Genomic DNA, 16,957 nt, shown 5'->3' on the forward strand with positions numbered 1-16,957 from the left:
TGAGTTTGGATAACATGAATGGTCACCTCTCAGTTACCTTAGTTGGAGCAAATTCTCTTCAGACACAACTCACTTTGTCATATAGTAGAATTTGGAGCTGGAAGGGACTTTGGAGGCCTCTGGTCCAGCTTGCTCATCTTGGAGATGATGAAATGGGAGGATCTGGAGCTCACCCAGGGCAGTAAATATCAAAAAGGAGTTGGGGGGGGGAGTTTGAACCCAGGTCCTTGACTCTGTAGCCTATATTAATCCATCCTCTTTTTGAAGTTTAAAGTTTTACCATTCCCCCCACATCATCAGCCGGTAGTGTAGTGAAAGTGTATAGGATGGGGTGTGTAGTATGGAAGGAGACTCAATTCTATTACTTTAGTAAACTGGCCCCTGTACTGTTCCTCACTGGCATAGTGGAGATGAGACTTGAATTACTTAACTTTCCAAATTAGTGGAAAGCACTCTTTTATTACTAAACCGCAAGCTCCAAGTAACCTTGTATTATCTAAATTTTCTTTATCCACATGCATTTAGTTCTGTGTGTTGTAGACTATACATTTAAGTTTGTGGTTGAATTTAGAAAGACCAGGCTCAGTATTGAACTCAAGCTGGCAGTGAGTCTAAAGACAGTCGCAGTCCCTGTAAGGGTGTCCGCCCGAGGGGACTTGTGGAATCTTCCCTGTCTCCTTGTCTAGCCCCGGCTTCCTGCGCTTCGTGCGGGTTCTGTGTGGCATGTCGTCTGACGAACGGAAGGCCTTCCTGCAGTTCACCACCGGCTGCTCCACTCTGCCCCCCGGCGGCCTGGCCAACCTTCACCCCCGCCTCACCGTTGTGCGCAAGGTAGGGGCTCCCCCGGGAGGGCCCTGGGCGCGGGCCAGCTGCCCTCTGGCGCCTGGGTCACGGCTGTGGCTTCCTTCTCATCTCTGCAGGTTGATGCTACGGATGCCAGCTACCCGTCGGTGAACACGTGTGTGCATTACCTTAAGCTGCCTGAGTATTCCTCCGAGGAGATTATGAGAGAGCGCCTGCTCGCTGCTACTATGGAGAAAGGCTTTCATCTCAACTGAGCTATGGAGTGCAACGAAAGACATCCGAGACTTTTTTTGATAATAGTGAAGCCTCTTGTGTTTGTGTGCAGAAAAGTGTATGACCTTCACGCCGGGCTCTGATGACACTTGCCTTTTTTTTCCACCTTTGAGGCTTAGAAACTTGTGGAGTAAGTTTGTTAGCTGCTAAAGACAAAAAATGAATCCCTTTTAAATACCCAGCCAGCAGGTAAATAGCACAGAAAACACTGTGTGATGCTTCCAGGGCTCATGTGACTGGAATAAGGTGGTCCTGTTTGATTGTTCCAAAGAGCAGCTCCTCAGATCTTCAGTGTTCACTGAAAAATTTCTAACTGTATTTGTGTAAAATTTGTCATTTCATGCCCCATACACTACAGTTGCCATCACTGATCCCTATTTTGCTGGCTTTTAAGCTATTTGGTCAAAAAACCTGCTTCCTTAAAACTTAGAGAGTTAATGGGCATCATCTCAAGCTTTTTCTTTCCCTTTTTAACGATGCCTGCACTATCAGAGTATTCTAGTGTTCTCTCTTTTGTTTGGCATATAATCATGCACAACCTTTTTATTTCTTTGAAGTGGGAGTATATTTTTATTTCTTAAGGCCCTGCTATAAAGATCAAATTCTTAAGTGTGTTTGTGCAGCTCAACAATAAAGCTATGTTAAAAAATAAAAATAAAAAAACACTGGTTCTAGGTGCAAGGCACACTTAAAGCAAGTTTTGCTTTTGGTTGTATTTTCTTTGTATATTATAAACATTTATTTAACTTGTTGCAGTTTGAAGTAAAAAAAAATTCCAATGTGTATGCTCAACAATAATCATTAAAATGTTTGCAGCGTACAAATTCGTGTCATGTGACTAATTCACTGCCACTAATCAAACTTTAAGCTTGACCAGATAATCTTTTATTTTTACTGCCAGATTTCATTTCATGAAATTAACACATGAAAACAAAATTATTTTTCTAGAGTAAATTCACTAAAAAGTTGAAATGTAAAATTTATGGTCACTAAGTTTGTGATCATTTCAACAATGTATTTATTCAGTCTTAGTGTTACTTAGCAAGAAACAACTGTTGTTACTTGTATTAACTTTAAAAACCAAACCTATTACCCTTGTATCCACAGAAACATGTAAGTCTTAAGTTTTTATTAGATAATCTTGAAAAAGCTGTGTTGGAATGAAGAAACCTTTTCCAATACAGTTTCTGGGTTTTGAAGACAGTTCAGAATATCCTCAGTTTGTAATTCCCAAACTCTTGAGAATCTATACAGGGGTTCTCAAACTACGGCCCACGGACCAGATGCGGCAGTTGAGGACGTTTATCCCCCTCACCCAGGGCTATGAAGTTTCTTTATTTAAAGACCCACAAAACAAAGTTTTTGTTTTTACTATAGTCCAGCCCTCCAACAGTCTGAGAGACAGTGAACTGGCCCCCTATTTAAAAAGTTTGAGGACTCCTGCATAACATCTGCCTATAAGTGAAGTCAACATTGCTAGCCTTGACTTTAGCCTTGACTTAACCAAATACTCTTTTCAGAGCCAAAAGCATGTGATGAAATTGCATATTTATCTACATCTACATACCTATATTTCTATATCTGAGTGGTCATACTATCATAGTTAAAGATTTGGGAACTACCATTTTCAGTTGCTACATGAGAATTTTGTGACTTGCTATTGAAGGCAACATTTAAAAATACATTTCACCTCATTGTCAATCTCATAGTTTTCTGTGAGAGGTAAGGTCAAAGTGAAAACATAATAACAGCAATATCTAAATATATGATCTTTGCTTTAATCCAAAAAATACTGGTGGTGTTGTCTTGATAAGATCACGACTGCATGACTAAAACTTTGTACTTTTTTCAGAGATTTGTTCTAGAATATTATTCCATCTAGAATAATGATTAACTTTTATGAAATCAGTCTGGAAGTTAAAAGTATTTGACAGGAGAATCAGAAATTACCTGGTGACTACAAAAATATTGATTTATTATTATTGATTTATTATACAAAAATTGATTTGTTATGTGCCTTTTTGCTTTGGTGGATAGTTCATACCTTGTATTAGTTTTTATGTGAGTGTCTGTGTGTGTATGTGCACACATGTATGTGTGTCTCCCTCAAGTAAGCCGATCTGCCTGAATTTAATAAGCATTTAATTGTTGGAAGGAAACTTAGGTTGCATCAAAATCCCATATTTTAAAGATAAGAATGCTAAGGCCCAGAAATGTCGTGATTTGTCCACCATCACATAGTAAATAGTAGAACCTTATTTAAGTGTCTTCTGTTCCTATATTGTCTTACACAATAAAAACAGATTTATTGCTGCCAGAGAACAGAGCATGGATGGAATAAGTTCGAAAAGGGGTGGGAGCAATAAGACCTGATGCTTTGTGCTTGAGTTCAGTTTAAAGATGGGAAGCTGTTTAGTACTAAGTAGTTATCTATTTATTTAAAAAGAAAGTGTCCTATTGATATTTAAACAAATGTTACACATACTTCCAATATCTTCCTTCTTTCCTTCATAGTGCCTCCCTTATAATAACGAAGCATATTTAAGCAAAGCAGATTTATTCATATACATATATAATATACAAATATACACATACATATGTGTGTATATATATATTTGTATATAAATGATCCTGTCAGAGAGATGAAATGAACTGCCTAAGATCACACTGGGAGTAAATTGGAAGACTTGAGTATTTATTGACTCTTCCACTTTTTACTCCTTGCAACAGGTTGTTTCCTAGACTTATCCATTACTGATTTGTTTAGTTTAGATCAATGGTTGTTTTCAAAAACAAACCTGAAAAAGTAAATGGCCCACACTGTAGGAATATTGATTTTTCAATTCAAAATATCATAAAGATAACGAGTAGCTTAGAGGGTCCCTAAGTAGGATTTTTCAGTGATACCTGTGTATCATTTTTAAAAGTCATTAAACTCACAAGGTTTTAAAAATCTGTGCTAAGATGTAAGACAGCTACTATTTTGGTATGACCCAGAAATTAAATTTGTTCATTCCCTTGGTGCCAAGTCTTGGTGTACTAGTTCCAGTAATTCCCTGACATATGCTACTGATGCAGTGCCTACCAAGTAGGACAGTGTTTTCTAACTTGTATATCTAAGACCTCTTTCCAACTGGGCTTCCCCATTGCCCTGGGTCTCTTTATCACACTATTGCCAATGGTCACTTCTCATGTATTCTGCCTTCCTCCTGTGAATGTCCCTTCTAGTTTCTCCATGATCTGCCTTAGTGGATTGACCAGCAGCTGCTTCTGGCCCTCATCTTTTACAGTTAGATTCTGGCTTTCCATATCCAAACTCTTAAGTGAGTAAAAACATTCCAGGAAATAAATAAATTTGGAGGAACTGTACTAGGAAGCAATTAACAACAAGAATATTACTAGTAGAATTTGGTGTGTTGTCCAATACTTAGTAAACTTGCTCATCCAACTTGGGACAGAGAGGGTTGTTAGAAAATGGTGGAAGGAGACCTGATGCATTCCACAAGGTGGCAGAATGTCTTTACCTAACCTTTCCATAGGTTTTTCTCCCTTCTCTCCTTGCACACAAATACTTCTGATTCTCCTGATTGATGATAGTGCTTTATTGGGAGACAGAGATGGACTAGGTCAAACAGGAGTAGGATGGGAGAAGGCCTCTACATCTTTCATGTAAACTTTTTTTTTTTTTTGCACTGTTCTAAGCAAATTAAATGATAGTGAAGCTGCTGAGATACTCTCAAGGGAGCTGAACTTTTTTAAAACTTTTTGATGATGAGTAGTTAAAAACTCCTTATTTTGATTCTAATTATCCATTACTTGATAAATGTACAAACATTTTAATTGCTATATACCCTTGAAAGTTTTTTTTTAATTACAAAAGTTTTTATAGAATGACAAATGGAACCAGATTAAATTGTGAAAAGTTTATTTAGAAGATATACTAGAATTTAAAAGAAAATTTATAAAAATTTATAAAAACAAAAACATCATCTTGAATGATTTATGTAGTTTTTCAAGCTAATTTTCAAACTTCATTGGCTGATAAATATCAAGCCCTGATACTTCATTTAACAAAATTTAAGAAGTGTAAAGAAATATACTTAGAATCATAATTGGTAAGATCCTCACCTCTTAATTTAGTTTATAATTCCCATTGCATATCATATTGTGAAGATACTATTTCTGTTTCCATTTAGGAAACTATGGAAATCTCCGATCCCCAAACCATGCTTTTGGTACTAGACCTCAATTTGTTGTAATATGTGGCCTTGTGGATTCTCCAGAGCTATAGTTGTAAGGGATGTTCTGTGCTTCTGACATTTCCTTGTGAATCAGTGCCATCAAGACATGGCTTCCTTATTCAGCTCTCAGCCATTTTGTCAAGAATCAGGAGAGGAGCGAGGATTCTAGCCTTGTTAGTTTCCACAATGCAGCCATTCAGTACCATCTCATCCAAAATTATGTGCACTTTATCCAAGTTAAACATTATCTGGGAGGTCAAGTTAAGGATCTTCTTTTGCTTAGAAAACTTCACTTGAAGAACAATTAAATTCTGGGATTAGGCAGAAAAAATTCATGTCCAAACTCTTATAAGCATTGTTTTAATATGGTCTCAAACACAACCCTAGAATTAGACTAGACAATTCTCAAAATAGTGAAAATTTTTCATTTCTCATGTCTATATGAATGTGATAAACCTGTCCAATTTCTTGGTCTGACACAAATAATACTAAAAAACTAAAGAGTAAAATTAAGCTTAATCATGGTTTACAAAAATAAGATAAACTTTATTTCCTTATAAAATGTTATATTAGGTTATTCAGAGGATCTGATTTTTTTTTCCTAACCTTTCAACTTGAAGTGCTAGTTATGCTACATCCTTTTCAATTAGGATCTTGGAATTATCTTTGGGTAAGTTAAGCATGTAAACATTAAACAGAAATCTGCTTTTACTGAAAGTGAGTTTTATTATAAAAGTTTATCATATATCAAAAAAAGTTTTATCATAAAAAAGATATAATTTTTATCATATTTGGTCTATCCAGTATAACAAATAAAATGATGGTCTTTATTTTTTAATAAAGAAAACTATTTATATAAAAAAATAATGAAACCTAAGATATTCCTGCCTGAGTCTCAAAAAACTTCCAAGAAAATACCTTATTCTTCCTTCTTTAGCTCTTCAGTAAACATTCTGGCCTAAGCAAATAGCTAGACTAATACTACTAGTTTTATTTTGTAATTTCCAAATTTGAGGTTGTTTTCCAGATTGAAACAGAGATTTGGGGGCAGCTAAGTGGTGCAAAGGATTGAGTAACAGCCCTGAAGTCAAGAGGACCTAGTTCAAATCTGGTCTCAGATTTAACACTTAACAGACTTAACACTTCCTAAATGTGTTACCCTGGGCAAGTTACTTAATCCCAATTATCTCAGCCAAAAAAAAAAAAAAAAAAAAAAAAGAGATTTTTTTTCTTCCTCATTTGGTTCCAATGCTGCTTCTACTTATTTGCAGAAATAACTGGCAAAGCATGTCTTCTTCTGGCTTGAATTTTCACTTCCTTTCTCTAATCAATGAGTAAAAGGGAAAGATCCCTCTTGGGAAAGAAGAGAAACCTTCTTTAAGAGAATGAGTCTGGTGGGTGCAGACATGCTTAACTTACCCAAAGATAATTCCAAGATCCTAACTGAAAAGGATATAGCTAACTAGCACTTCAAATTGAAAGATTAGGGGAAAAAAACGGAAGGATTCAGGGATCTCCATTTTTTTGATACTGGACTTGAAATGTAAACAATTTCATTTCATATTTTATTTCCGCTTTTAAAAAAAGATGTTTTAGCATACCTGATGGAATATAAATACATACTAAGAATGAAGATGATAAGAACACAGAGCCTAAAAAGAAATGTAATAGAATGCTCTTTCCTCAGATGATGACAAAAAATACTTGGTACTTTTGAGAAAGTTTTGTGAGCAATGAAAAGGAAAAAATAGCCAATTTCTTTCACTTTTTAAAACTTAAATCACCACTTCCAGTTTTTAAGGTCAATACTGAGCCTGGTCTTTCATGACAATATATGTAATAAACTTAACCACAAACTTAAATGTGTAGTCTACAAAGCACAGCACTGCATTTGCAGGGGGATAAAGAAAATTTAGATAAGACAAGGTTACTTGGAGTTTGTGGCCTAGTTGTAAAACAGTGCTTCACACTAATTTGGAGAGTTAAGGAATTCAAGTCCCATTTCCGTTTTACCAGTGAGGAATAGCGCAGCCAGGTACTAAATTAGTAGAATTTAATCTCTGATCAAAAATTTTTCTCCAAGACCACTACCCTTTTACTGTATCACTGTTTCTCTCAAAAACCTGTCAAGAATATTGGGCTATATGTGTTCCTTTACACAAAAAGCGTTATTTCTGAAAAACTGAGTAGCAATGCCTATGGGGAAGGTTTTTTGAGGAAGTGAAGGAATCGGTGCAATTTTTCCCCTTTGTAGACAATTCTTGAAAAAGTTATCAATTATCTAAAAGCTTTTCAACAGAAATGTCTCTTAAAGATAATCAATCAATGTCCTCAAATCTAATAATCTTTTTTCCAGTAATCTTCATCTTCCTTGAATTTATTTTTCCAATTATTCTTTTTCTGTTTCTACTATCTCATGACTCTCCTCTAATTTCTGAAAGTCAATTTTAATCTCTCAAAAAGTTCTGACCTTGGTCCCCTACTGTACTCTGCCATTAACTCCTGACGAGGGGGGCCATAGTACTAGAGCCAGACAGGAACCCCCTCATTTTAGAGAAGTTGAGCCCGAGACTGAGAGGTTGTGACTTGTCCAAGGTCACACAGATCAAAACCTTTCAGTACGGATTTGAACCCAGGCCACTGTCTTCAGAACCCTCTGGGTGCTTTTACAGTTAAGTACACCATCCTGCCTTCCCCTTTCAGAAGAGATATCTGTACCTTTAGCTGCCTACCTGACTTCCTACCACTCTGTCCCTCAAAATCCCTTCTGATCCCACAATCTCTATCAATCACATTATTATTCATTGACCCAGCCTCTTGTGGTTAAGCTATGAGGAAGTTTCTCTCCTTTCCTTCATACCCAGTCTACGATCACATCCAGTGGGATGTATCTCCACAATCTCTCATCTGTATTCCCGCTGCTACACTCTGCTATTTCATTACCATTTGCCTAACTACCTAATAAAGCCTCCTGGGAAGTCATCTTGCTTCTTCTCTCTTCCCTCCAGAAGCCATTTGACACTTTCTCTCAAATATACATGTAGTGGATCATGTCACTCCACTGATCAAAGTTATTTGCTAGTTCTCTTGCCTGCCATATGAAGGTCAAACTTGTTTACTCATTTTTCAGTTATACTTGACTCTTCAAATTTGTGGGTCTTCTTGGCAAACATACTGGAGTGGTTTGCCATTTCTTCAGCTCATTTTGCAGATGGGGAAATTGAGGCAAACAAGACTAAGTGACTTGGTCAATCACATAGTGTCTCAGGCCATATTTGAACACAGGAAGCTAAGCATTCCTGACTCAAGGCCTGACATTTTATCCCCTGAACCACCTAGCTGCTCAAAATGTAGTGAAGTCATATACAAAAAAGAAAGGAAGGAACAGACTGCAAAAGACCTGATTTTGTAAATCCTTTCTTGTCTCAGTTTACTCATCTAGCAAAATGAGTTGGAGAAAAACCCAGCAAACCAATCTGTTATTTTATTTTTTTTTTTTTTTTTGCCAAGAAAACCCAAATGGGGTCATGTAAGAGTTGGAAATGATTGAACAATCACTACATGTACTCTTTGGCTTTAGCCAAACTGGACTACTTGGCACACCTAGTAGCTATTCTATATTTCTATCTCTGCCCTTGTTTACTATATCCTGTTAATTCACTGTAGAAGAAAATGGCAAACTACTCCAGTATCTTTGCCAAGAACACCCCATGGACAGCATTAATGTACTATGGTCCATGGGGTCACAGAGTCACATAAAACTGAACAATAGATGTCTGCAATACCTCCCTCCCAGCTGTAGCTTTCTGAATTCCTTTAAAGCCCAAATCAAAAGCTATAAGTCTTCCAGGAAATCCTGATATCCAATTGACAATGGCCTTCTCTTCTTGCCCCAATTCTTAAGTCTCACATAGTCCTATGTCTTTTTTTTTTTTTTCCCAACTGAGGCAATTGGGGTTAAATGCCCCAGGGTCACACAGCTAGTAAGTGTTGAGTGTCTGATGTCAGATTTGGACTCAGGTCCTCCTGACTTCAGGGCTGGTGCTCTATCCATTGCGCCACCTCGCTGCCCCCTCCTATGTCTTTCTTATGCACTTAATTGCCATATATTATCTTTATAAGTTACTTGTGTATGTGTCATAGGTTCCACTAGATACTGAAGGAGAAGGGTCATTTCATGGTAAAATTTATTATCTCCTTCAGCATTTACTGTCTCCTTGACAAGAAAGAGCTACTTGCCAAATAGACTTTAAAATCCAGCAAGTTAGACCAGGATTTGTTTTAATAAGTTATTAAGTTTCATTCAAATAATCTTCTATCAAAATAAACTATTCTTTAGGGACCCTTGGGGAATGTCCTTAGGTGACCCAGAAAAGAAACATTGCTCCAAGATGGCATATTAATAATGCTTTCCATTTATATAGATCATCACTGCATTCTACAACCTGGTTGTCAAACTGGAACTGGACTAGAATCTTAGTCCCCTGACTCGGCCTGGCACATAGGCCACTCCTGCCAGAACCAGAAGCCTAAAAAGGTTGTAACAGAAAGGCAGAGATGGACAGCATAAGTTATGTGAAAGCAGGCCTCTGGAGAATGATCCTGCTACATTCAGCAAACATCCAGGGAACATCAGCCAACTACTTTAGTCAGCATCTTTACAAGGTTCTGCTCATTTCCAGTGGTTTTCAGGGAAACAAACGAATATCTTGGATTTAGCTCAAGAACCAAACAAGTCAGGGGGTTGCTCTCTCTAACCTAAGCAGTTGATAGGCAATTCAGAAATGTCTCCTGGCCACTGTAGTTATGCTAGACACTGCACTAGCCCTCTGGGGGAGGGCCACAGTCCTCAGACAACTCATTTTCCAATATCCTGAAAATTCAAGATTCAAGTCAACTGAGGAATGAGTTGATTCTGAACTGATGACTGTAGGCAAAGGAATGGAGGCCTATTTGCTTTGGCTTTGGTGCAAAACCTCAACAACTATGCAGATCTCTGGCAACCAACTAAAGCTCTAAAGAAAGGTTGATCAAATCTATCTTTTGCTTTTTACTCTGGGAACCCAGCTATCTATGATTGAGGCAAGGGCCTAAAGGCTAATATTTCTTCTAGAATCTTGATGCACATGCTTCTCTGAAAAATAAATTGGCTATATAAGACCTTCAAGTTTTTTGATTGGTCCTATTTCTAAGAGACTGTCAATAACGGAGTTGTCCAGAGTTCTGGTACAGAAGCTGTATGCCAGGTGAGTAAGGGTTAGATGGCTATCTCATAGGCCCATGGCAACAAACCTGGAAAAGACTTTTCTGCCCTGCATTTGAGTAAGAAGTTAATAAGCCAACAGTAGACACATGATGTATTTTGTTTCCTCAAATTTTTTTTCTGCGCAGAAGACTAAGGATTTATAATATTTTGATAGATATTCATGACTCTTTCTACCAACACAGAGCATAATCCCTTCACAGTTCATGAGCTTTTATGATAAAAAATTAATTACCTAATGACTAATCAGGTGGTGATAAGGATCTCATCAATTAACTGGATTGTTCCTTGTACCGCAAATTTAAATATATCTCTGGGCCATAATCAAAGCTTTCTGAGCCAGTGGTCCATTGATGTAGCCTTTAAGAACCCAAAATCATTTCCATACCATGATGGAGCATGATAGTAGGACTTTTGGAAAGGAGGCATCAATCACTCAATCCACAAACTTTTATTAAGTATCTACTACATGTCAGGTATTGTTCTGGGTAGAGGTAACAACAAGGCAAAAATAAAGTCCTAAAAGAGCTTTTTCATCCACCCACATATGTATATGCATATGTATGCATACACATATGCAATATATACATAAGTCCATATAAAGTAAATATAAGTAAACTTTGATGTAGAGGTACTAGCACCCACGGAAACAAGAAAGATCTCACAGAGGAAGTGATGGTATTTGAGCTAAGCTTTTAAAAACTAGAATTCTTAAAATTACCCTGGCATGGATTCTATCAATATAAAGTTGTTATAAAATAAAATAAAATATTAATAAAAATTAAAAAAAAAAGAAATATATTATTAAAAAAAACCAAAAACTAGAATTCTTTAAAAGCTCTAGTGAGAGAGAGTGTATTCTGGATATGAGGGACAGCCCGCGGAAAGGCTGATACTGGGCTGGAGATGGATGTCATGTCTAAGAAAGGGCAAGAAAAGCCAGTTTAATTTGACAAAAAAGTACATGAAAGTAGTGACATCTAAGCCTGAAACGCAGGCAGGCATCAAGTTGTGAAGGGTTTCAGCTGATAAGCAGAAGAGATGATATTTGATCCTATGGTAATCAGGAACCATTAAAGTTTGTTGAGTAGCAGAGTGTCATGGTTAGACCTATGCATTAGGAACATCACTTAGGCATGATAAAAACTGCTTAATTTTATCCAAAAAGCTGAAAAGTCTTATAAAAAGCATATGAAAAGATCCTGGGAAGGGGAAGTAGTTTCAGACATCTTAATGATTGCAGTCACAGACTATGAGGGCAAAAATTTTCCTCCCAGAAAAATGAATTCCCTTTATTTAATTCTCCTTCATCAGTGGTTATCCAGTCTTGTTCAAACACTTCCTGTGACAGGGAATTCATTACTTCCAGAAGGAGCCCCCATTTTGTTTTCAAATAGCACAAACTGTTAAGCTGATTTTCCCTAGATGGGGTTGAAACCTCCCTCTTTATAATATTCATGGCTTGGTTTCTAGTTCTACCCTATATTGTTAAGAGTGAGTCAAATATCACACAATTTTTTAGATATTTGTAAACACACCAAAAATGTTGATGACACAGCTAGCAAAAATGACTAAATGCTACTGTTATTATCCACATATAAGTTACATACTTACAAGGATTAGATTAGTTTTCAAAGCGGCCTCTTATTTTACTTCCAAGTGATAAACAGAATTTTTTAAAGTAAAAATTAACTTGAAAGTCAACTTGCCTGCATAGCATCCAAACAAAGTCTGTTTCTATGCTCCTGCCAAATATCAATATGCCTGAAGGATCTCTGAGAAAATGATACATCTTTTTAGAAGTCTTTGCTGCTTTGATTTAAGAAGGGAGATCAGGGAAGGAAAAAAAAAAGAAAAAGCAGTTAGCTCTGTCTGCTATCAAAGGGAATGATGATAAAAGAGGACACTCTTTCCAACCTTCTAAATTGTCTGGACTGTATCGTTATTAATGATCTTGATCTTACTAAACACTGTATTGGGGATCCATGAAATAATAAATGTAAAAGAGATTTGCCAGGTAAATGTGGGCTATTATAGTTTTGTATTTGGGAATCCTTGTAAATCCAATTGCTCTAAGAGAAGCACTTTCTGGATATGTCCTCTAAATTTTGCACAGAGCATAAGTAATTCTAGATCATGATTCTTGTCCTTTTTTGAGCTTTGGAGTCCTTTGGCAATATTGTAAAACATGGGAAATTCTTCTCAGAATAAGATTTCTAAGTGCATAAAACAAAATATGTAGACTGTATATTGTATAAAGGGAAAATTATATTGAAATAAGGTTATTAAGATATTTTAAAAGTTCATAGACACCAGGTTAAAAACCTCTATTATATGCCTATAGCTGTTAAATTAATAAATGATAGTGATATACAAATAATTAACATTTTAATCAAGAAATCAAGCCAATAATACTTTTTTTTTTCTGTGAGAGAGAGGCATCATGTCCATCTGTGAGATTCTGGGTAATACAAATAATACTTACCTGCCCGCTTAGTCACAGGAGAGTCTTTGCATAGTGGACATGCAAATAGGCACACAATATTGAAAAGGATACATCTAATTCACTCTGAAAAAGATAAAAAAAAAATAAGAGAAAAGATGGGAGAGAGAATAGTATTGCTACAGATGGATACTGACCATGAAGGGTTTCTGAGCACAGAATGCTATTCTAATTTAGAAAACAGAAAGCCAGGGAGTCTTGATTTTGAAGCTTTTCTGAGAAAAAGTTATCCTGAGGAATTCCTAAACAGATCAATTCATCTTTATGGATTGGGAGAAAGTTATAATATATTTAAGAGGAATAAGATTTTTAAGTTAGAAAAATCAGCTGGCAGACTCTTGACATCCTTCTCCTCAATAGCATCAGTGAAAGTGTTTTGCTTATCTTACGTTTCTGAAATCTTGATTCTGAGAAGTTTCCCTTAGCATAAAACTTATCTCTGGATTGAAGAAGTTCAGTAAGATCAAAGATAGACTCAGCAAGAATATTCAAAACTCCTAAACTAAAAATAAATATCTGATGAAAGACATCTTGCTTGGGTGGGACAGATGTTTTCTTTCCCACAGTAATTTTTGTTCTTCTCTTTTTGTTGTCATCCTATGTGGGCATATATTGGGACTTTACAACACTGTCCATTCACCTGTTAGGGACTGAATCTTTCATCTTTACTTTTGTGGTTTACATGGTCATTATATCTTTCTGTGGAATTCTAGCCCTAATCCAAGAACTTGTTATTTTACTCTGTCCTAGAGTACAAAAGATAAACAAGGAAACCAATAAAAAGACTGAAGGCAGGATATTTCTTATTTTTCCTTTTGATGCCTCCAACTTTATAGCTTTGTCATTTCAGGAAAGGTTGCTTCTGTTTGAGACAAAAATTTCTTTATGAAATTACAAAATGTCAACTCTGATCCCATGAGCTTAATTTTCAATTGGAATTCCTTCTAAACAAGTTTGGTCTTCTGAATTACATTTGATGGAGTCAAATGCAAGAGCCCTGGGTGTTCTAGGTAAGCAATAGAAGATGCATTTTTGATCTGGCTTTGGAATCTCCTAAGTTTATTTTCTGTTCTCTAAAGGCCCTGTTATTGGGGCTAGCTTCTTTGTGCCTGGTTTGGTTCAGAAACTTCTTTGGCCCAAGACAAGACAACTCATAAATGCCAGGCTTGAGTGATCCATCAGGAGAAAGGACTAACAGGGGGATGGGCCTGACCTGCTTCTGTAGATCTGTTACCATTCTATCCTAAATCAGGCTAATAAAATAATTGACTGTTGGCATTGAAAGAGATCTTAGAACATCCAGCCTTACCCCAAATCATAAATGCTATCCACAACTGAATATCCACCATCTGCTTAAAGATCCCAGTGATGGAAACTTACAACTCTTTATGGAAAGTTATCCAAATTTCAGGCCTCTATATGATATAATAATATGCTGAACCCAAATCTGCTTTCTTGTCATTTTCAACGAGTATTCTGGGTTCTACTTTCTGAAAATAAGCAGAACAAGACTAATCCTTCTTCCTCATAATAATCTTTTGGGTATTTGAAGATAGCCATCATGTTCTTCCCAAAGATTTCCTTCTCCTCTGCCCATTCTACCTTAGGCTAACTCTGATTAGGAATTTCTTTCTTTACTGGATTTAAATTAGCCTCTTCAGAATGTCTACCCACATGGTCCTGGTTGCTCTACCTACTGAGGCCAGGCCAAGCACAATAGGTTCATCTCTTTTATAAGAGCACTTCACATACCTGAAGACACTCTCATGCCCCTCCTAAAGAAACTTTTTGTTAAAATATCCCCACTTCTTTCAACTCATTCTCCTGTGGAACAATCTAGAGGGGCTTTGCCTGGACTTTTTCCAACATATCAATACCCTCCATAAAATATGGAACTCGAGACTGAACAGAGTTCTCTACCTGCCTTCTACTCAGGGCAGATACTGCTCCCTAGTCTGGGATGTTAAGTCTCCCTTGGTGTTTTAGGTTGTTTTTATCCCAGTGTCCAAAGGTGGAGAGAATCACAGCTGCAGAAGCTGGAAGAGCCTCAGAGGCTGGAGGAGGATTGCAGAGTTCCGTGACTTGCCCAAGATAGTTTATAAAACATTTTACTTAACAGGCCCCCCCACCTCCCCCAGGCTAGAAATTCCCTTCCCGCTGCATTTGGGCTCCATCCCATGGGGTCTGCCAGGAGAACAGAGAGTCCATTAGGGCCAAGGCAAGATCTGAACCACGTCCTCTGACTCCAAAATCTGGACTTTTTTTTCCACAACTAGGATCTCTCTATCAATTTAAGCTGCTTTTGTTTTTTTTTTCCCCCAGTGGACTTGTAGTCCACTAAAATACCCAGGTTGGGGGTCTTTAGGTGAAGAATTGCTTAAGATTTGTGTCATCTTCAGATTTCATAAGAATGTCGTCCAAGGCACTGATTTTAAAAAGTTAAATAGCAAAGGGTTTAAAGTACAGATCGTTAACGTACTCTACTAAAGAACTCATTTCCAAGTTAACATTAAATGAATTATGATTTACTTTTGCAGTCTATTCATTCAACCAGTCCTGAAACTACCTAATTAATAGGCCCATGTATTTTCATCTTGTCCACAAAAAAATTAGTTTGAGAGATATTGTTAAACGCATTGCTAAAATTTAGGTAATGATATCTACAATACTTCTCTGAACTCCCAGTCTAATAACTCTGTTTAAAAAAGAAAATGAGAGCAGTATGATATGACTTGTTCTTGATGAACCTTTATGGGCTCATTGTGACCACCACATCCTTTTCTAATTATGTCTTTAAAAATGTATTCTAGAATTTTACCAGGAATTAAAGCCAAACTTATAGTTTGTTTTAGTTTGCAGAATCTATCTTGGTTTCCAGCTTCCCAGGAATCAGTTCTGCTCTCTCGTTCAAAGAAAAAAAAAAAAAAGAGCAAAATGAGAGTTGAGCAGCATTGCCTCTTGTCTCACTGTCCCATCTACCTGGAGCAGATTTCTTATCCCTCCTGTAATCTTTTTTGCTCTAATCCAATTAAAAGAGAAAAGAATAGATTTTGCTGTCTTTAATTGCCACTTCCAGTCTCATTTCTTGAGTTTAATCTTTTCCTCACATTATTTTTTTTAGATTAAATTCTATAGTTTTTGCACAAAGCAAGCCAATGCAGCCAAGATTAGAAGGAAAGCAGCAGAAAACTGGAAAAAATTTTTACAACCAGTGTTTCTGATAAAAGCTTCATTTCTAAAACATATAGAAAACTGACTCAAATTTATAAGAATAAAAGTCATTTCTCAATTGATAAATGATCAAAGGATCAGCCAATTTTCAGATGAAATTAAAGCCTTCTATAGTCATATGAAAAAAATGCTCTAAATCACTACCGATTAGAAAAATGCAAATTAAAATAGCTCTGAGAGGAACCACTTCATGCCTCTCAGATTAGCTAAGATGACAAGAAAAGATAATGATAAATGTTGGAAAGGATGTGGGGAAATTGGGACACTGATGCATTGTTAGTGGAGTTGTGAAATTATCCAGCCATTCTGAAGAATAATTTGGAACTGCCCAAAGGGCTATAAAACTGATATCCTTTGATCCAGCAGTCTCACTGGGTTGGTATCCCAAACAATAAAACTTCATATTTCATTTGGAAAAACACCAAGTATAATTTTATGATTGAAACAAATCAAGAAATTATTTTCTCTGCTTTTGGCAAAGTCTCTAGCAAAAGCCTGAGTAACAAAAGTCCCCTGGGCCCATAATGTATTCCAAACTCTTCGTCTACTTCCTCTTTGTATCCAGGTGGTTTGTACAGTCTCTAGTACAGTCCAAGGATAGCGTCATTCATGTTCCTGTTTCTGTTGATCTTTAACCAAATG

General features: G+C 36.7%; 2 protein-coding genes across 10 annotated transcripts in view; one reads left to right on the forward strand and one right to left on the reverse strand.

Annotated features, from left to right (window-relative positions):
* HECTD1 (HECT domain E3 ubiquitin protein ligase 1) overlaps positions 1-1,901 on the forward strand; it is an 89,131-nt gene extending 87,230 nt beyond the window's left edge. For all 4 annotated transcript variants that reach the window (XM_051977288.1, XM_051977289.1, XM_051977292.1 and 1 more), the window contains 2 exons: positions 687-831; positions 921-1,901. In XM_051977288.1, the coding sequence (XP_051833248.1) occupies positions 687-831; positions 921-1,058 (283 nt within the window). In that variant the 3' untranslated portion in view covers positions 1,059-1,901. The remainder of the gene's footprint in view (positions 1-686; positions 832-920) is intronic.
* Positions 1-16,957, reverse strand: part of AP4S1 (adaptor related protein complex 4 subunit sigma 1) — a 59,598-nt gene that overhangs the window by 1,945 nt on the left and 40,696 nt on the right. For 4 of the 6 annotated variants that reach the window (XM_051977303.1, XM_051977302.1, XM_051977298.1 and 1 more), the window contains 2 exons: positions 13,139-13,150; positions 4,986-5,566 (listed from right to left, as the gene is read on the reverse strand). In XM_051977303.1, the coding sequence (XP_051833263.1) occupies positions 5,438-5,566; positions 13,139-13,150 (141 nt within the window). In that variant the 3' untranslated portion in view covers positions 4,986-5,437. Of the gene's footprint in view, positions 1-4,985; positions 5,567-13,066; positions 13,151-16,957 lie in introns of those variants that run through there. The other 2 variants (XM_051977305.1, XM_051977304.1) reach the window with 1 other exon arrangement.

This window comes from Antechinus flavipes, chromosome 2, assembly GCF_016432865.1.
Source record: "Antechinus flavipes isolate AdamAnt ecotype Samford, QLD, Australia chromosome 2, AdamAnt_v2, whole genome shotgun sequence".
NCBI classification, from domain to species: Eukaryota; Metazoa; Chordata; class Mammalia; order Dasyuromorphia; family Dasyuridae; genus Antechinus; species Antechinus flavipes.